The 22245-nt window shown below is 33.2% G+C and overlaps 1 protein-coding gene across 1 annotated transcript in view; it reads right to left on the bottom strand.

The window, feature by feature from the left end:
* The window catches only part of LRRIQ3 (leucine rich repeats and IQ motif containing 3), a 191724-nt gene that overhangs the window by 104674 nt on the left and 64805 nt on the right, over positions 1 to 22245 (bottom strand). The window contains 1 exon segment of the mRNA XM_084964693.1: positions 3025 to 3181. Coding sequence (XP_084820819.1) covers positions 3025 to 3181 — 157 coding nt within the window.

The following is a 22245-nucleotide window of genomic DNA, read 5'->3' as shown; positions in this document are numbered from 1 at the left end:
TGTCAGTTTAGTCTGTATGAGGAGAAACCACCCTCTGACCAGTATTTGTAAGCCATGGGATAAGTAATATCTCTAGCAATTATTTCAGATCTCTCATTTCTTCTATTCTAACCCAGTTTTTATCCGATTCCTTCGTCATGGCTCCTGACTTTTGGTTCTGTTATCTTAGAACCAGTTTATTCTTTTTATTTTTTAAAAATTTTTATGGCTGTACCCATGGCATATGGAAGTTCCTGGGCCAGGGACTGAATCGGAGCCACAGCTGCAACCTATTCCACAGCTGTGGCAATGCCAGATCCTTTAACCCATTGCACCAGGCTGGGGATCAAACTTCTCAGCAGCAACCCTAGCCATTACAGTCAAATTCTTAACCCAATGAGCAATGCCAGGAACTCTAGAACCAGTCTATGACTACCATGAACTCTGACTTGTTTAATAATAACAACTCAACAACAACAAAACACCCCAGAGAACTAATGTAAGACAATATTTTCATTTGGTGATCATGTAATAAAAAATACAAAGCAATTAATTTCCTCAAAAATCTCAGAAGCACCAAACATGACATTTTAAAAAACGTCTCCTTTTTGAAAAACAGAAACACATGGGGGAATTCCGCCTGGCTTTGCAGCATAGCATTTCCTAAATGAATGTGATTTGACTTATTTCTCTGGCTCTTTCCATTTTAGGTTACCATTAATATGGGGAATTTATTTATTTATTTTGGTCTTTTTAGGGCCACACCCATGGCATATGGAGGTTCCGAGGCCATGGGTCGAATCTGAGCTGCTGATGTGCACCACAACCACAGCAACTAGGGATCCGAGTCATGTCTGCGACCTACACCACAGCTCACAGGCAATGCCAGATGCTTAACCAACTGAGCAAGCCAGGGACGAACCCACATTTCATGGATACTAGTTTGGTTCATTAACCATTGAGCCATGACGGGAACTCCCTAACATGGGAAATTTAAAGCCCTCTGGACCAAGCACATTTTTATCTCAAAACAGGAGCAGATTCAGGCAATGATTAGTTTATCTAATTACTGAAACTTGAATTCCATTCTTGACTAACCTCCCCATCACTTTACTTACAATATCTTTTTTAAAAAATGAAAGTCCAGTTTTAAATGATGATATTTTCTCAACACTTCCCCTTTCCTACTCCCTAACTCTTTTAATGTTTTCTGAGTCCTAGGTTCTCTTAGGCACTCGATGGTATCAATTGTTCTTACTATAGTATCTAATGAGATCCAAGTCATGAAAGACAAGACATGTAAGCAGTAAAAATAATAAGATAATAATATATCAACTGAAGGTGCTGAAGACTAAAAGTGGAGCAAAGCAGAAGATGGAATATGACAATATTATATAGGAAAAATAGATTCAAAGTTGAATCTTACAATGAAAAATCACTTCAACTACTTAAATAAATTGAGCCAAAAATAATTTCTATAATGTTCTATGAATGGTAGCTATAAACAATAAAAGAGCACAGGACAATGTACATATTTATAGACTATGAAAAAATATTTCTTAATAAATTGCATTAATAGTGCTCTGGTTAGTAGAATTATAAGTAAAAAAGAGCTTTAAAAATTCCTTCTAATTAATATATTTTAGCAAAAGATTCATAACATTCAAAATACTTCCAAAGACCTGAAATTGTATATTCTATGTAACTTCATAAATATTAAATAACATACCCTCTATAATATGAATGTTTTATTCTCATTTATGAGAATTGGCCATAACATATATATAGATATGCATATATACATACATACATAAGGGTTGGTTATCAGCATATCCAAATCTGTTACCAGTATATAACATATCCATAACCCACCTGGTTATCAGTATACAACACCAGTGAAAGCCTCCTCTATATAAAGCATATAAAGAGCAAGTAACATGCTTGAAATCAGTTAAGTTCATATTCTACAAAGAGGACCAAAGACATTTTACATAAATTTTATAGAGAATGCTATCATCTGGAGCAAATTAACACAGCTGACACTGAGTGCTAATGAGGAAAAATTTTGAGTAGGATACATTTGCCTTTTAAACCTATGCTTTTATTCAATACAGAACTTTTTTGGAATTTAAGGGCTTGAGGACATTACTGTGCTATATCTGGAATACATGTCCTCGATTTCATAGAAATAAGACCAATGCAATCCAGACAGTGTGTAGTCCTTTCTAATCATGTTAATGTAATAGAAATATTTGTAGCTCAAGCCACCCAGGTACAGGGCCATAAATGAAGGAGTTTATATCACAAACCCAGTGCTTCACAAATTATAAAAAGGTCACTCCAGTTAATTAATTATACTATAATGTCAAGTTTTCATTTTTTACTATTACCTAATGTTCCAAAATAAAACTCTAAAAGTAAAAAATCCACAAATTCTGGAGTCAGAAGACCTGGAGTTAAGTCCTAGCAATGTCACTTAACTGACTGGCTTTTGGTAAGTTAACCAGCTTCCCTATTCATAAAAAAGAGGTAAAAATACCTATCTTACAATACTGTGAAGAATAAATTACATACCACATGCAAAATAACTAGCACAGTGCCTACTACATAGGAGGCACTCAGTAAATATAAATTTCTATTTTCATTGTGTTATTAAAGTAATACATGATTTAGCATAAAACACTGAATGAATATTATGATCCATGTACAATAATCAGCCTTTAATAAATTAACATTTCTTTATATTTGCAACTACTAAGAAGATATTTTATCTTACTATGGATAACCACTTACAATAATTAATAAGAAAAATACAAACATAAAGCATAAATTATAAAGTGGTTCACATAAGAAAAATACACCACAAAAATTATATCTATACTATATTATACAACTTTTCTCACATCAAGAAAATCTCAAGCAGAATATTAACAAGGTAATGGAAGATATTTAAAAGAAATTGAAGAAATTCTCTGATTCAAAATAAATTTTAACTATAGTACCATGAATAAAAATATTTCAAAGTAAGAAAATAATTATACTTACATATTTCCAATGTGAAAGCTTTTCTGTCTTATTAGTTCCAGGCTGAAGAAAGAGATCCTTATACAGCTTATCTTCAAATCCTTTTTGTATGTAAATCCATTTTGTTTCACATTTATTAGTAATTTTTTCCTGATGTTTTTTATGTAAGAACAAGTGGCTGAATGTAAGGCAGGGGGAGGAATTGTCATTTAGTTTTTTGCCAAAAAAAAAAAGAGAGAGAAAACTAATCATGAGTTCACTTATAACATAGAAAACATAGTGGTAAATTTAGTGTGATATTTGCTTTCATATTATTACTATAAAACTATTTAGACATTAAGGCTTGCACAACAACATTCACCAAGGAGTGAATGAGTACTAAGAAATCTCTGGGGATATGAAACAAACAACTCTGTACTTATATCTGGCTATGCATTTTATATATAATGTCAGGGAGAAAATGACTAAATTATCTATAGAAATATAAGGTAACCAATATGAACTTTTCCTATTTGTCTTCTCCAGTGAGGAAATAATTTCTAATTTTTACCTAGGAAAATTACTCTACTATCTACGAAAATATAATGTATGCCAAAAAATAATTTAAAACTTTTTATTAGCCACACACAAAAAAATGTAAAAAGAAATAGGTGAGATTAATTTTAATACAGTGAACACTTGAACAACACAAGTTTGAACTGCACAAGTCCACCAATAGATGAGTTTTTTTCAATAAAATAGTAATATACTATCAGTGGTTAGTTGAATCCCCCACAATGCAGCATCCACAGGTACACAGGGCCAAGTATAAAGGATTAGAGTATCTGAGGATTTTGGTATCTACCACAGGTCCTTGAAACAATTCCTTGTGGATACCAAGGAACAGCTGTATTATGTTTTATTTAACCTAATACATTTCAAATATTGCTTGGTAAGTGGCATCAACAAATTAATATAAGAATAAAGTATTGAAAATTTTCCCCTAAGATCAAAAACAAGGGAAGGATAGCATCTCTCTTCCAACCTATTCAACACTGTATTGGAAGTCCTAATCAGTCCAATAAAGCAATAAAAAGAAACTCAGAGACCAATCTAATCTTTGAGTAGAGATGCAAAAATTCTAAATCCTAATGAAAATAATCCGGCAATGTAAGAAAATAATAAGAATATGATGATTAAGGTGTTTTGTGGTGGCTCAGTGGGTTAAGGATTCATCATGTCATTGCTGGGGCTCAGGTCACTGCTGAGGCGCAGGTTTGGTCCCTGTTCCAGGAAATACTATATGCTTCAGGTGTTGCAAATAACAAAATAAAATAAAAGCAAGGAGATGGAAAAAAGAACACTATGATCAAGTATTACAAAGCTCATTACATAAACAAATTAGTGGAGAAAAAAATGTATGAGTATATAATGAATGCAGAAAGACATCAGACAAAATTCATCACTATTTATTTTAAATTTTCGTAAGAGAGGATATCAAAGTAAACTACTTCAACATCATGGAAACAGATTACCAATAATCAATAACATTCATTCTGTGTGATGAAAGAGCACAATCATTTGAATTAAATAACAGGTATGAAACAGAGAGTTCAAATTTGAATTTGAAATCAAAAACACAATTCCAGGGAATTCCTATCATGGCTCATTGGTAATGAACCCAACTAGTATCTGTGACAACATGGGTTCAATCCCTGGCCTTGCTCAGTGGGTTAAAGATCCAGTATTGCTATGAGCTGTGGTGCAAAAATTCTCAACAAAATACTAGCAAACTGAATTCAGCCAGAACAGTAAAAGGATGGTTCATCATAATCAGGTGGGATTAATATATGCAATGCAAGGAAGGTTCAACATACACAAATCAATCAATGTGATACATCACAAAAATAGAATGAAAGAAAAAAAATCATATGATCTTCTCAAAAGATGCAGAAAAAATCATTTGACCAAATTCAACTTTTCTTCATGGTATGAATTCTCAACAAATTAAGTACACAAGGAGAATATCCCAACATAATAAAGGCCATATATAATAAGCACACAGCTAACATCATACTCAATTACAACAAGCTGAAATGTTTTCCTCTAGAATCAGGAATAAGGGTGCCCAATCTCATCACTCCTATTCAACATAATACTGGAAGTTCTTGCCAGAGCAACCAGACAAGAAAAATATATAAAATAAACAATGGAAAACATTGGAAAAGGAGAAGTAAAATTCTCTCTATTTGTAGATGAGATTATTTTATAATAGAAAATCTTAAAATGCCACTAAAATAGTTAGATCTAATCAATAAATTCAGTAAAAATGAAAAATACAAGATTAACACCCCAAAATCATTAATGTTTCTATACACTACCAACTATATAGAAAATAAATAGAGAAAACAATCCCATTTAAAATAGCATCAAAAACAATAGAATATTTAGGAATAAATTTAACCAAGGAGGTGAAAGATCTCTACTCTGAAACCTACTAAATATTAATAAAATAAATTTAATAAGACACAAATAATAGAAAGGTATCCCATGTTCATGGAGTGAAATAAAAATGAATATTTTTAAAATGTCAGTATTTCCAAAAGCTATCTATAAATTCAATAAAATCTTCATCTAGATTCCAATGGCATTTTTCACAGAAGTGGGAAAAATAATCCTAATATTTATATGGAGCCACAACAGACCCAAATTAGCTAAAGCAATCCTCAGAAAGAAGAAAACGCTGAAGGCATTAGATTTTCTGATTTCAAACTAAGTCACAAAGTTATAGTAATTAAAACAGCATCATATTGATATAAAAACAGCACATAAGTCAATAAAACAGAATAAGGATCCCAGAAATAATACCACAAATATAAGGTCAAATAATTTATGACAAAGTAGCCAAGAATAAACAATAGAAAATGACAGTCTCTCCAATAAATGGTGTTGGGAAAACCGAAAAGCAAAATGCAAACAAATGAAACTGCTCCACTATCTTACACCATACACAAAAATTAACTCAAGATGGATTAAAAACTTGAATGAAAGACCTGAAACCATGAAACTCCTGGAAGAAAACATACAAAAAAGTTCCTTGGTGTGGATCTTGGCAATGATTTTTTTTTGATGTGACACCTAAAGTAGAAGCAACAACAAATACATAAACAAGTGGGAGTACATTAACTAAAAAGTTTCTGCACAAGAGAAATAATCAACAAGGTGAAAAACAAGTTACAAAATGGGAAAAATTTACAAGCTATATATCTGGTAGGGGGTTAATGTCTACAATGTATATAAAGAACACATAAAACTTAAAAGCAAAAAAAAAAAAAACCCAAAAAAATGGGTAAAAGACCTGAGTAGACATTTTTCTAAGGAAGACTTCCACATGACCATCAGATGTAAGTGCTCAACATCACTAATCATCAGGTAAATACAAATCAAAACCATAACGACATATCACTTCACACCTGTCAGAATGATCATCATCAAAAAGACAAGAGATAACAAATACTGCAAGGATGCAGATGGGAAGGAAGACTTGTGCACTGCTGGTGGGATGGTACACTCATACAGCCATTATGAAGATCAGTATTAAGAATCCTCAAAAAACTAAAAGCAGAACTACCATATGATCCAGCAATTTCAGTTCTGCACATATATTAAAAAAAAAACCCACAAAAGCACTAACTCCAAAAAATATATAAACCCTGGATTCATAGTATAATTATTTACAAAAAGTAAAATGTGTAATAACTTGAAGCATCCATCAATGAATAAACAGATACAAAAGTAGTGTACATTCACACACACTGGAATATAATTCAATCATAAAATGAGGAAATTCTGCCATTTGTAACAACATAGATAGACCCAGAGCGCATTATGCTAAGTGAATAAGTCAGAGAAGTGCAATATATGATCTACAACAACAACAACAAAAAATGATAGAAAAAGAGATCAGATTTGAGATCACATTGATGGACACTGGAGGCAGGAGATCTAGAAGAAAACTGTAAAAAAAACTGCATCAACTTCCAGTTACACTTGAGCCAGTGCACATATGGTACCTGAAACACCTTAGACATGTGGAGAATATAAAGAACAAAGAAATCAGGCTGGATTACCATGAAGGTTTGAGAAGACTTCAGACCTTGTCGGGCTGATAGGTGGGGGTATTCTTTAAAGGACCAGTCCAATGAAGACTGGAAGACATGCTGCTTTGTCAAATGAGAAGACAGCAACATGGAGAGACAAGGGAAATGAAGAATCATGCAAAGATGTTTCAAGCAAAGGAAAAAGATAAATCTCCATAAATTGACCCTAATAAAAAGAATTATATGAGCTACCTGATGCAGAACTCAAAACAAATGTCATAAAAAGGCTGGCTGAGTATAAGAACAATGCATGAGTAGAGTGAAATTTTCAACAAAGAAATAGAAAATATTAAAAAAAACATGAAATAGAAATCATGAAGCTGAAGTACATGAAATTAAACTTAAAACATGCACTAGCAACAGTGTAGGAGTGTTCCCTTTTTCAACACACTCCAGCATTTGTTATTTGTAGACTCATTAATGATAACTGTTCTGATTGGTGGGAGGGAGTACCTAATTTTAGTTTTGATTTGCATTTCTCTAATAATTAGGGATATTGAGCATTTGTTCATGTGCCTACTGGCCATCCATATGTCTTCTTTGGAGAAATGTCTATTTAGGTATTCTGGCCATTTTTTGATCAGGTTTCTTATTTTTTTGATTTGTATGAGTTATTTGTATATTTTGGAGATCAAGCCCTTGTCAGTTGTATTATTTGCAACTATTTTCTCCCATTCCATAGGCTGTCTTTACATTTTTTTATGGTTTCCTTTGCTATGCAAAAGCTTGTAAGTTTGATTAGGTACCACTGTGTTAGTTCTGTTTTTATTTGTTCCCTTGGGAGTCTGACCTAAGAAAACATTATTGTGGCTGATGTCACAGATTGTTTTGCCCATGTTCTTTTCTAGGAGATTTATGGAGACTTGTCTCATATTTAAGTCTTTAAGCCATTTTGAGTTTATTTTTGTGCATGGTGTGAAGGTGTATTCTAGTTTCACCAACTTACATGCAGCTGGCCAGTTTTGCCAGCACCACTTGCTAAAGAGACTTTTCCCCATTTTATATCCTTGCTTCCTTTGTTGAAGATTAACTGACCTTAAGTGTTTGGGTTTATTTCTGTTACACTGAACTGCAGGTCGTTTCTGGTACCAGTACCACACTGTCTTGATTACTGTACCTTTGTAATATTGTCTGAAGTCTGGAAGAGTTATGCCTCCTGCTTTGTTTCCCCCAACCCAGGACTGCTATGGTAATTCTGGGTCTTTTATTATTTCCATATAAATTCTTCGACTATTTGTTGGTTGGAACATAAATTGGTACAACTACTATGGAAAATAGTATGGTATGGAGGTTCCTCAGAAAACTAAATATAGAACTACCATATGATCCAGCAATGACACTGTGGGGGATATATCCAGACAAAAACACACTTCAAAGAGATACTTGTACCCATATGTTCACAGCAGCACTATTCACAATAGCCAAGACATGGAAGCAACCTAAATGTCCATCAACAGATGAGTGGATTAAGAAGATGTGGTACATACAACTAGTGGAATACTACTTAGCCATAAAAAAACACGAAATAATGCCATTTACAGCAACTTGGATGCAACTAGAGATTCTCAAACCAAGTGAAGTAAGTTAGAAAGAGGAAAAACACCATATGGATATCACTCATATATTCAATTTAAAATATGGCACAAATGGACCTATCTACAAAACAGAAACAGACTCATGGGTGTAGAGAACAGACTTTTGTTGCCAGGAGGAAGGGGTAGGGAGTGGGATGGACTGGGAGTCTTGGGTTAGTAGATTACATTTAGAATGAACAAGAAATGAGGTCCTACTGTATAGCACAGGGAACTATATCCAATCTCTTGTGATAGAACATGATGGAAGATAATATGAGAAAAATAAGTAATAAAGTAATAACTATTATATTGATAATATTAGTATTATACAATCTATTTGACAATTACTAATACTAGCAGTAAAATGAAAAAAATAGAAAGTTATATACTGATTGATGTGTGCCGGAGTCCAGCTCTGGCGGCCAGGGAGTGCACTTTCCCAAAGGAGAAGGACAGCGTTGGCGAATGCACATGGAGACAGCTTCTTTGTCCCTTCTTTCAGGGTGCTGGACTGCTCAAATTTTATTGGCATAAGTGGTTGATTATATAGACAGTTTTTAACTACAGATTACAACACAGTGTTAAAAGTACATTGGTTAACTATTACATGGTACAGCAGCTATACATCATGTTCTAAGATCTTTATCTTAACTAAATTTAGTGAGTACAATTTAAGGGTAATTAGGTACAATATATCATGTGGAAAGGAGGAGACTCAGTACAAATCATCCATGGCCAGCCAGTCTTTACAGGTTGAAGAGGTCACAGACACAAGAATTTGGCATTCACAAATCTTGTTTTAAGAATGGTGCTTATCTTTAAAGCATTACAGCAGGGAGACAGTGTAAGAAAATATAAGCCAACTTAACTAGCTATCACTTAAAAGCTTTTAAAATCAAGGACAAAACTCACAGCTAGGTTTCATGAATAATATATGTCTAACTTCTATGAACCTCACTAGTTTACTGTATAAATAACTAGTTAGTAGATAAACACTATGTCTTAATTAAGCTGGATTTAAATAGGGGAAAGTCCTTCAGGATGAAATTCTTATTATATTATTGTTGTAATTTTGTTAAATCACAAATCACCACAGGAAAATAAGAATGGAAAACAAGAATAATAAGCAAATAATCAGGAAAGACTGAGGAAAACTGAGTAACAAATAAAACAACAGGAAAGACTAGGTCACCTGAGAAACAATCCATGTTCTCTGTGCGAACATGGAAATTGTTTTCCCAGGAAAGCCCCAATTCTTCCCCATCAACATCAAAATGAAAGCTGTGTAACCTGATGCCTGCTCTCGGCTTGTACAGTACAGGCAGGCTTTTATCCTGACCAGAAGCCCACCTTGGGCTTGTACCATTCAGGTGAGCTCCCTTCCTTGGTTAGGAACCTGACTTTGGATTTTTTTGGCCATCAGGCAAGGTCCCATTCTCGAGTCCCTGAATTTCCTCGGCTCCCCACAGATGTGTGAATTCAAAATCCAGAAACTGTTTCTAATTATGTAATAATGAATATTCATAAATATACAAGTTTATAGATTTTTTTATCCCTATAATTTTTATAATTTAGAGAACAATATTAATGTCCATCAGGACAGCTCGCCTAAGTAGAATATATCCATTTAAAAGAACACATCCAGCTGTTAAAAATTCTTACACAATGACATTTAGCACTACAGAAAACAGGAACAAGAGTATTAGATAATAACAGGTAAAACAATCGTTTTTGTAAAAATTATACACATATATGTATACATTTAAAGAAATACACACACTCACAGAGACAAATTATCAGTCTTTACTATCCTCTTTCCTTATACACGATTGCTCAAAACCCCCTACACATTGTGTTGTACATTTTTTCCTTGCTCACATGGGGGATGGGGCCAGGAGAATGAATACTCAGACACAGATGATATTTAGGGCAATAAAAATACTCTTTACGACACCATAACAATAGGTACATGTCATTACACACTTGTCTAAATCCATACAATGTACAACACCATATGTGAACCATATGGTCTTTGAGTGATCATGATGTGTCAATGTAGGCTCATCAATTGTTAACAAGAATGCCATTCTGATAAGGAATGTTGATAATGTAGAAGACTATGCACAGCTGTGGGCTCTAGAAAATTTCTGCACCTTCTCCTCAATTTTTATGTAAACCTAAAACTCTCCTAAAAATAGTCAATGAAAAATATTAGCCATCATAAACAGTAAACACTTTTCATTAATTTTAATAAAATTTGCCATTTTACTTTTTAAAATGGCTGTAGCAGTTATTACCAGTAATATAATTTCCCTTTCCTTAAGAAACATTATCACCATTTTTAAACTTTGTCAATCTGATAGGAAATAAATGGTATCTCATTGCATCTTTAACCTGCATATCTGACTGTTAATGAGGTTAATGATCTTTTCATATTTATGTCAGTAATTTACATTTCTTCTATGAGTTGTTTTTCCAAATCTCATGCCCATTTTTTCCGTTTGATTAATTTTTCTTTGCTCTACTATGTATAAAGCTCTTTATATATTAAGATTCTCTAATTTATACTGACACATTCTTTTTAATGTAAAGTGTTCCATTTACAGCCTTCTTCTCTACATCAAGGTTATTAGAATATCTGACTGAACTATAAGGTTTTATATTTAATGTCTTAACCCATCTGACCTATATATATTTTAATAGGGTATGCAATAAGGAAGCAATTATGGTTTTGTTCAGAAAGATAAGCAATTTTGTTATTACCAACATTTAAATAAACCATCTTTTCCCTATCAAATTAAAATATAACTTGCACACTTAAAGATATGTTTTATAAACAGATCTTTTTAGGACCCTTTATTCATTTGATTTCTCTAAATCTATGCCAATGGCCAAATACTGATTATAATGGCTTGATAGTAATTGTTAGTATTTGGAAAATTGTTCCTTTTCAGTTGTCTCTTGGCTATTCTAAGTTATTTGTTTCCTCAGAAACTTAAAAAAATGCTTCACTGAATCAACATTTATTTATGTTAATTCTGTCCACGGATATTTAACGAAAAGGAAGGCTATCTATTTCTTCACTTCAGTGGTAATTCCCTAAATAGCTTTTCTTTTTTGAATTTTTAAAATTAAAAAAATATTTATTGAAGTACACTTGGTTTACAATATATTAGTTCTAGGTATATAGCACATCAATTCAGTTATAAATGCATATATATTATTTTTAAGGTTCTTTTCCCACATAGGTTAATATAAAATATTGAGTGGACCTCCCTGGGCTATACAGTAGATTCTTATTATCTATTTTATATATCACAGTGTGTGTATGTTAATCCCAAACTTCTAATTTATCCTTCCCCTCAACCTCTTCTCCCTTGATAACCAAGTCTGTTTTCTATGTCTGAGAGTCTCTTTCAGGTGCAGCCCTAAAAATTAAAAAAAAAAAAAAAAATTCATTTTATTTTTTCTCCTCTCTTCACTACCATTCAGGAAAAGTTAAGGTTGAAAGGGGAAATATTTTAGTCTATTTTCATACTGCAACTCAAACCATAAACAGAATAGGAAACTTTTAGAATATTGTTTTCAAGTTTTCACTCTGGCTCCTTATTTGGCTTAGCTTCAAGCACAAAATCAACGGTTTCCCAGTTATCCTTAAAAATATCTTAAGTATTTTTAGGAGTCCCCTTGTGCACAGTGGATTAAGGATCTGGCATTGTCACTGCAGTGGCTCAGGTCACTGCTGTGGTTCAATCCCTGTCCCAGGACCTTCCACATGCCACGGGCACAAGCAAATATATATATTTAGAGCATAAGTATTTTTAAAATGCTATAAATTTATGATCATTTCTTTCATTTATGATTGCTTTTGTTTTCAACTGTCAGCTCTTATAGACCAGGCAGGCCTTTATAATTATAGCCATTAAAATGACATATATTTAATAGACCATATATCTATCATAATTATGGATAATAATGGTCAAAAATAGCCTATATTTAAATTTTTTATTCAGGAGTTCCTGTTGTGGCTTAGTGGAAACAAATCCAACTAGGAATCATGAAGTTGAAGGTTCAATCCCTGGCCTCACTCAGTGGGTTAAGGATCGGGCATTGCCATGAGCTGTGGTGTAGTTCCCAGACGTGGCTCGGATATGGCGTTGCTGTGCCTCTGGTGTGGGCCGGGGGCTACAGCTCCAATTTCACCCCAGCCTGGGAACCTCAATGCCGCAGGTGAGGCCCTAAAAAGCAAAAAACAAAAACAAAAACAAAGAAGTTTTTATTCACTCCTATTTGATTTGTAACACTTTTAATTAAATAACAAAACCCCACAAAACACAACAGTTTCCACACTAATTGCTACAGATTTCATATAAGCAGAAATTTTGAATAAGCAATGAAAAGATATATGTGAAATCTTAACAAATATGGAATTGTGATTGCTATCAAAAAAGTAGAAATTAACTTCAACTTGCCAAGGAAGGGAAGGACAGAAGGAAAAAGGAAGATGGAAGGAAGGACTGAGTAAGGTTTGGTTATTTCATGAAATCCCTTAAACCAAAATCTTTAGTGATACACACTGTGAGCTAATTCTTTGTGATAATTTTTAAAATTATTTTAATATACTTTACATTATAAAGCAATATTAGCTTTACAACAAAACTGAGAGGAAAGTACAGAGATTTCCCATATACTTGCTGCTCCCACTTGTGCATGGTCTCCCTCATTATTAACACCCCCCCCCCATCAGAATGGTATGTGTTACAATTGACAGCCTACACTGACACATCACTATCATCCAATGTCTATAGTTTTACATTAAGGTTCACTCTCACTGTTGCACATCCTGTGGATTTGGACAAATTTATAATGACAAGTATTTATCATCATGTAAGATATTGCCTCTTCCTCCCGCCTTCCCATCAACCCTGGCAACCACTGATCTTACTATATCCATAGTTTTGCCTTTTCCAAAATGTCATGTAGTCTGAATCATAACATATGTAACCTTTTCAATCCTTTCATGTAAAAATATACATTTAAGTTTCCTCCATGTCTTTCCATAGCTACAGGGCTCATTTTTTTTTACCACTAAAATTATTCTATTGCCTGGATCCATCATATTATGAATTCATCTATTTACATGCTAAAGGATGTTTTTGTTACTTTCAATTTTTTGTTACTATGAATAAAGTTTCTATAAACATCCATGCATATGTTTTTGTGTAGGTATAAGTTTATGACTGCTTTGGGTAAATACCAAGGAGCATATGGCAAGGATCATATGGCAAAAAGTATGTTATTTTTGAATTTCATTGATTTCTCCTCTAATTATTTTATTTCTGTTTAAATTTAATTTGCTCTTTCTTTCAGTTTCCTAAAGTAGAAGCTTAGATGAATATTTTTAGATTTTTCTTCTTTTTTAATAAATTTATTCAGTACTATAAATTCCCCTCTAAGCACTGCTTTCTCTGCACCGCACAAATTATGGTTAAGTCTTGATTTAAATTTCATTTAGCACAAAATGTTTTTAAATTTCTCTTGGAGATTTCTTCTTTAACCCATGTGCTATTTGGAAGAGTTAGAAGGTTTGTTTTTGTTTTTGTTTTTGTTTTTTTGTCTTTTGTGGTTTTTTTTAGGGCCATACCCACAGCATATGGAGGTTCCCAGGTTAGGGGCCTAATTGGAGCTACAGCTGCCGGCTTATACCACAGCCACAGTTACGTGGGCTCCCATGAGTATCTGCAACCTACACCACATCTCAGGGCAATGCTCGATCCTTAACCCAGTGAGTGAGGCCAGGGATCAAACCCACAACCTCATGGATCCTAGTTGGATTAGTTTCCACTGTGCCACAATGGGAACTCCTTTTTTCTTTTTTGGAAGTGTTAGTTTTTAAATCTCCAACTAAATTTGGACTTTCCAGCTAAATTTGTTATTGATGTCATCATTCCACTGTATCTGAGAATATACTGTACACTTTCTATTATTTTAAATTTGTTAAATCTGTGTCTTAAGGTCCAAAATATGGCCTCTTTGGGTGAATGTTCCATGTAAGCTTGAGATGCATGTGGATTCTGCTACTGTTGCTGCATTAAGGAATCTATAATTGTCTACTTTATCTAGTTGATTGATAATGCTGTTGAGGTCAACTATGTCCTTCCTAATTTTCTGCCTGATGGATCTTTCCATTCCTGATAGCCAGTGTTTATTTATCCACTTATCATAATGGATTCATCTGTTTCTCCTTGAAGTTCTATGAGTTTTTGCCTCACATATTTTGACATTGTTGTTAGACTCATATATATTACGGATTGTTACTTCTTTCTGAAAAATTGACCTTTTTATTTTTATGTAATGCATCTCTTTACTTTTAATAACCTTACTATGAAGTTTTCTCAGTCCAAAATTAATATAGCTAGTCCAGCTTTCTTATGATTAATGTTAGTAGGGTATATATTTTTCATCCATTTACTTTTAGTCTATATGTTTTTATAATTATAGTGGGTTTTTGTAGACAACATAGAGTTTGGTTTTGTTTTCTTATCTGCTCCAAGAATCTCTGTTTTTTTAAGTGGTACACTTTAACCAATGACTATCAAAGCATCATTGACATATTTAGATTAATATTTATCAAGATTTCCTATTTTTCTCTTCTACTCCTTTTTTTAATTTTAATCAAGCATTTCATATGATTCCATATTCTCTCATTTCATATTTAATTTGTTATACTATTTTAAAACATTTTTAGTGGTACCTAAGAATTTTTAATATGCACTTACAATTAATCTAAGTGAAATTTCAAATAATACTATACTGATTTATGCATAGTGTTAGTACCTTATAACAACAAAACAATCCTAATTCCCCTTTCCTGTCCCTTGTATCATTGGAAGCACATTTAGTTTATACAGGAGCATATGTGTATTATATAACCACATACTTGAATATACTGTTACTATTCTTATTTTGAATAATATGATCATCTCAGATCAATTAAAAATAAGATATTCCTTTTATTTATTTTTATTATCTGATTTATATGGTGAGGACTTTCAATACTATGTTGAATAAAAGTAGTATGTACATCCAAGTTTAGGCACCCTGTCTTTGTTCTGATCATAGAGGAAATACTTATAGCTTTTCACAATTGAGTATGCTGTTAGCTGTAGGCCTGTCATATATGGCCTTTATTATGCTGAGGTATATTCCCTCTATTATCCAGTTTGTTAAGAGTTCTTTTAGTCATAAATGTATGTTGAATATTGTCATAAGTATTTATTGCTATGATCATATGGTTTTTATTCTTCAAAGTGTTAATGTGGTATACCACGTTGATTTATTTGTGGATATTAAGAAATCTTTGAACCTCTGGTATATATTCCATTTTATTATGGTGTAGAATCCTTTTAGTGTATGGTTGAATTTGGCTTGCTATCTATGTCCATCAGTGATATTGGCCTGTAATTTTTTCTTTTTGTGATATCTTTGTCATATTTAGGTATCAGGGCAATGAGAACCTCATAGAATGAGTTTGGAAGAGTTCTTTGCTCTGCATTTTTTTAGAATAGTTTGAGAAAAATAGGTGTTAACACTTCCTAAATGTTTAGTAGAATTCATCTGTAAAGCCATCTGGTCCTGGACTTTTAGTTGCTGGAAGTTTGTTTTTATTACTGATGCAACTTCATCACTGATATTTGGCCTGTTCATATTTTGTAATTATTTTTGGTTTAGTCTTGGGAGATTGTACATTTATAGGAATTGCTACACTTTTTACAGCTTGTCATTTTATTGGCATAAAGTTATTCATAGTAGTCCCATGATTCTTTGTTATAACTTATCCTTTTTCATATTTTCTTGATTTGAGCCCTTTCTTGTTAAGTCTGGCTAAAAGTTGATCAATTCTGTTTACCTTTTCAAAGAACGAGCCCTTAGTTTCATTGACTGTTTTTACTATTTTTGTCTCTATTTTATGTTTCTGCTCTGATCTTTATGCTTCCTTATACTAATTTCAGAATTTATTGGAGTTCCCGTCATGGTGCAGTGGTTAACGAATCCGACTAGGAACCATGAGGTTGTGGGTTCGATCCCTGGCCTTGCTCAGTGGGTTAAGGATCCGGCGTTGCCATGAGCTGTGGTGTAGGTTGCAGACGCAGCTCAGATCCCGTGTTGCTGTGGCTCTGGCATAGGCCGGCGGCTACAGCTCCAATTAGACCTCTAGCCTGGGAACCTCCATATGCTGTGGGAGAGGCCCAAGAAATGGCAAAAAGACAAAAATAAATAAATAAATGAAATAAAAGATAAAAAAAGAATTTATTGTTCTTCTTTCTCTAGTTCTTTTAAATGTAAGGTTAGGTTGTTCAAGATTTTTCTTCTTTCCTCAGATAAGCTTGCATTGCTATAAACTTCCTTCCTAGAAGTAGTTTTTTTAAATTAAAAAACTACTTAGGCCACCTCACTTGCTTCCCCTCCCCTTTGGCAACCACTAGACTATTCTCCATGACTGTGAGTCTGTTTATGTTCTGTAGATAGGTTCATTTGGGCCATATTTTAGATTCCACATAAAAGTGATATCATACGGTATTTGTCTTTCCCTTTCATACTTACCTCATTTAGTATGAGAATCTCTAGTTTCATCCATGTTGCTGTAAATGGCATTACTTTATTCTTTTTTATGGCTGAATAGTATTCCACTGGTTATATGTACCACATCTTTTTCATCCATTCATCTGCTGATGGACATTTAGGTTGTGTCCATAGCTTAGCTATTGTGAAAGTGTTGCAAGGAACATACAGGTTAATGTATCTTTTTTAATTGTAGATTTGTCTGGATGTATGCCCAGGAGTGGGATTGCTGGATAATATCGTAGGTCTATATTTAGTTTTCTGGGAAACCTTCATACTGTTTTCCATAGTGGTTTTACCAACTTACATTCCCACCAACAGTGTAGGATATTTTCCTTTTCTCCACACCCTCTCCAACATTTATTATTTGTAAACTTAGTAAGGATCACCATTCTAACCAGTGTGAGGTGGTATCTCATTGTAGTTTTGATTTGTATTTTGCTAATAATTAGTGATGTTCAGCATTTGTGTGCCTGCTGGCCACACATATGTCTTCTTTGGAGAAATGTCTCTTTGGGTCTTCTGCCCATTTTTTTGTTTGTTTTGTTTTGTTTGGGTTGGGCTGGGTTTTTTGTTTTTTTGCTGTAGAGTTGTATGAGTTATTTGGATATTTTGGAGATTAAGCCCTTGTCAGTTGCATCATTTGCAACTATTTTCTTCCACTCCATAGGCTGTATTTATATTTCTGTATGGTTTCTTTTGTGGTGTAAAAGCTTGTAAGTTTGATTAGGTACCATGTGTTTATTTTTGTTTTTATTTATATTGCCTTGGGAGACTGACCTAAGAAAACACTTGTGTGGTGGATGTCAGAGAATATTTTGCCTATGTTCTCTTCTAGGAGTTTTATGATGTCTTGTCTTATGTTTAAGTCTTTAAGCCATTTTGAATTTATCTTTATGCATAGTGTGAGGGTATGTTCTAATTTCACTGACTTAAATGCAACTATCAAGTTTTTCCAGCTCAAGAGTCTGTCTTTCCATTTTATATTTTTGCTTCCTTTGTTGAAAATTAATTGACCGTATGTGTCTGGGTTTCTTGCTGAGCTATTTTGTTCTATTGGTCTGTATGTCTGTTTTGGTACCAGTACCACACCGTTTTGATTACTATAACTTTGTAATATTGTCTGAAATCTGCAAGAGTTATAGCCCCTGATAATTTCTTTCATCCAGATTGCTTTTGCAATTCTGGGTCTTTTATGGTTCAATAAAAAATTTTGCATTGTTCATTCCAGTTCTGTGAAAAAATGTCATGGGTAATTTGAGAGGGATTGAATGAAATCTGTAGACTGCTTTGCATAGTATGGCCATTTTAATGACATTCATTCTTCCAATCCAGGAGCATAAGATGTCTTTCCATTTCTTTGAATACTCTTTAATTTTCTTGATTAATGTTTTATAGTTCTTAAACCTCCTTGGTCAGGCTTATTCTAGTCTTTAATTTTTTATGCATCCCATATATCTTGGATATATTTTGGAAAGCTATGTTTTCCTTTTCTATTTCCATTTTTTATTATATTTTTAATGACTACAATCAGTATATGGAAGTTCCTGGGCCAAGGACTGAACCCAATCCACAGCTGCTGACCTACTCTGCAGCTTGGGGCAACGCCAGTTCCTTTAACCAACTGCACTAGTCCGGGGATCAAACCCATGCCTCTGCAGTGACCTGAGACACTACAGTCTGATTCTTAGCCCAGTGCACCATAGCAGAAGTCCTATGTTATCATTTTTATTTCTCTATAGGTATTTTGATTCCCTCTTTCATTTCTTCAGTGATCCATTGTTTACAAGCATATTATTTAGCCTCCATGTGTTTGTGTTCTGTGTAGCTTTGTTTTTCTTGTAGTTGAATTGTAGTCTTATAGCATTTATAGTAGTCAGAAAAGATGCTTGGCATGTTTTCAATTTTATTAAATTTACCAAGGCTTGTTTTATGGCTAGCATATGATCTATCCTAGAGAGTGTTTTATGTGTACCTGAAAAGAATGTTTATTATTCTGCTTTTAGATGGAATAAAAGGAAAAGAGGATGTAAAACTGTCACTATTTGTAGATGACTTGACAGTATACATACAAAATACTAAAAAATGGCACCAAAATATTACTAGAGCTCTTCAATGAATTCCATAAAGTTGCAGGATACAAAAGTAATAGACAGAAATCTCTTGCCCATCCCTATACACTAACAAAGAAAGATCAAAAAGAGAAATTAAGGAAATAATCCCACTTATGGTCATATCAAAGAGAGTAAAATTCCTAATAATAAATCTACCTAAAGAAGTATAAAAATCTATATTCAGAAAACTAAAAGACACTGATGAAAGAAATTGATACAGAGAGATGGAAAGAATTACCATGTTAATCTGGAAGAATTTGTATTGTTAAAATAAACATATTGCCCCAGGCAATCTACAGATTCAAAGCAATTCCTATCAAAATACCCATAATATTTTTCAAAAAATTAGAACAATTTTTAAAAAATAATTTGTATGGAAAAACACACAAGACTCTGAATAGTGGAAACAATCTTTAGAATAGTGGAAACAATCTTTAGAAAGAACAATAGAGCTGGAGGAATCATGGTCCCTGACTTCAGTCAATACTACAAAACTATCATAATCAAAACAGCATGGGACTGGCACAAACACTGACATACAGATCAATGGAAGAGGATAGAAAGCCCAGAAATAAACCTATGCACTTAGTTTGTCATTAATCTATGACAAAGGAGACAAGAAAATATAGTGGAGCAAAGACAGCCTCTTTAATAAATGGCCATGGGAACAATGAACCACTGTATGGTCCATTTTATGGTCATTTTAACAATACAAATTCTTCCAGTCCACATATAAAAGACTGAAATTAGAACATTCTCTCACACTATATACAAACATAAACTCAGAATTGATTAAAGACCTTAATATAAGACTGGAAACCATAAAACTCCTAGAAGAAAAGATAGGCATGACACTCTGCAATAAACAGTAGCAGTATTTTTTTCAATCTGTGTCTTAAGGTAAAGGAAATAAAAGTAGAAATCAAAAAATGAGACCTAATTAAACTTAAAGACTTTGCACAGCAACAGAATCCATTAACAAAACAAAAAATATCCTGAATTGGAAAAAATGCCTACAAATTACATGACAACTAAGGGGTTAATATTTAAAATATATAAACAATTCATACAACTTAACATCACAAAAACAAAAAAACAAGTTAAAATGGACAGAAGACCTAAATAGACATTTTTTCCAAAGAAGACATACAGATGCCTAACAGGAACATTAAAAGAATACTCAATATCATTAATCAGCAAAGAATTGAAAGTCAAAACCATGATGAGACATCACCTCACTATTGTCAGTATCACTATCATCAAATTGACCACAGACAACAAATGTTGGCAAGGATTGGAGAAAAAAAGGAAACTTTGACACTGCTGGTGGGAATTTATATTGTTGCAATCACTGCATAAACCAGTATGGAGGTTTCTCAAAAAAACTAAAAATAGAACTACCATATGAGCCAGCAATTCAACTCCTAAGCATATAGCCAAACAAAACCAAAAACACTAATTTAAAAAATATACATGGACCCCAATGTTCATAGAAGTTGTATTTACAACAGCCAAGATATGGAAGCCACCTAAGTGGATAAAGAAGTGGTATAAATATAATGAACTATACTCAGCCATTATAAGAATAAAATGAAACTTTGCCATTTGCAGCAAAAAGGATGGACTTGGAGGGTGTTATGCTTAGTGAAATATGTCAGACAGAGAAAGACAAATACTATATCACACGTATGTGGAATCTAACAAAATAAAATAAAACAAATTAACACATACTAGCAGTTACCTGGAGGGAGAGAAATGTGGAGAGGGGCAAACTAGAGACAGGAAATTAAGAAGTACAAACTGTCACATATAAAATAAACAAGCAACAAAGATATTTTTTACAGCACAGAGAATTTAGACAATATTTTATAATAACTATAAATGCAGTATAACTTCTAAAAATTGGGAATCACTCTGTTGTACCCTTGAAACATAATACTGCAAATCAATTATATGTCAATAGAAAATTTTTAAAATAAAATTATTTTACCTCATGTAATCTTTTCCAACTGTTCTTTCTTTCTTTATGTAGCTATGTTTTGGACTACACCATTTCTCTCTAAAAAATTCTCTTAAAATTTCTTTCAGTTCAAGTCAATAGGTAACAAATCCCCTCAGTTTCTGTTTGAGAAAAAAAACTTTTTTTCTGAGAAAGCTTTTACTTTGCTGTGCTTTTTAAGGATAATTTTGCAGTGAACAAAATTCTAGGTTGTTGTTTTTTTCCCCTTAACACTAAATATTTCACCCCACTCTCATCTTGGTTGCAAGGTTTCTCAGAAGTCAGACGTAATTTTTTTCATTGCATCTCTATAGTAATTTTTTTTTATCCTCTGCATTTTTAATGGGGTTTTCCCCTTTTTTTATTTTTCTGAGTTTGAATACAATATGGCTAGTGTAGGTTTTTTAGTATATATCTTGCATGGTATTCCATATGTTCCTGGATCTGTGGTTGGGTGTCTGACAATAATTGGGGGAAATTCTACATTGTTACTGTTTCAAATATTCTTTTCTTCCTTCCTTCTTCCCACCCTGCCCAACCTCCCCTTCTCTTTCTCTTTCTCTTTCTCTCCTTCTTTCCTTCCTTCCTTCTTTCTTTCTTTTCCTTCTGGAAATCTCACTAAATGCATGTGATACCTTTTGTAGTTGTCCCACGGTTCATATCAAATCTTTTCTGGGTTTCTTGAATCTTAGTTTGCTTTTAAGTTTGGAGTTTTCTACTATATCCTTAAGCTCAAAAATTGTTGGTTAGCAAACAGCAGAAGAAAGCGCATCTGTGTGCCAAGACAGCATTAA

The sequence above is a fragment of the Sus scrofa genome, chromosome 6 (genome assembly GCF_054392235.1).
Source record: "Sus scrofa isolate SSC_HxYL_T2T_F1_AM1 chromosome 6, Sscrofa_HxYL_maternal_Yorkshire_Landrace_v2.0, whole genome shotgun sequence".
Lineage (NCBI taxonomy): Eukaryota > Metazoa > Chordata > Mammalia > Artiodactyla > Suidae > Sus > Sus scrofa.
The sequence above is the reverse complement of the archived record's forward strand: the minus strand, read 5'-3'. Positions and strand labels throughout refer to the sequence as shown.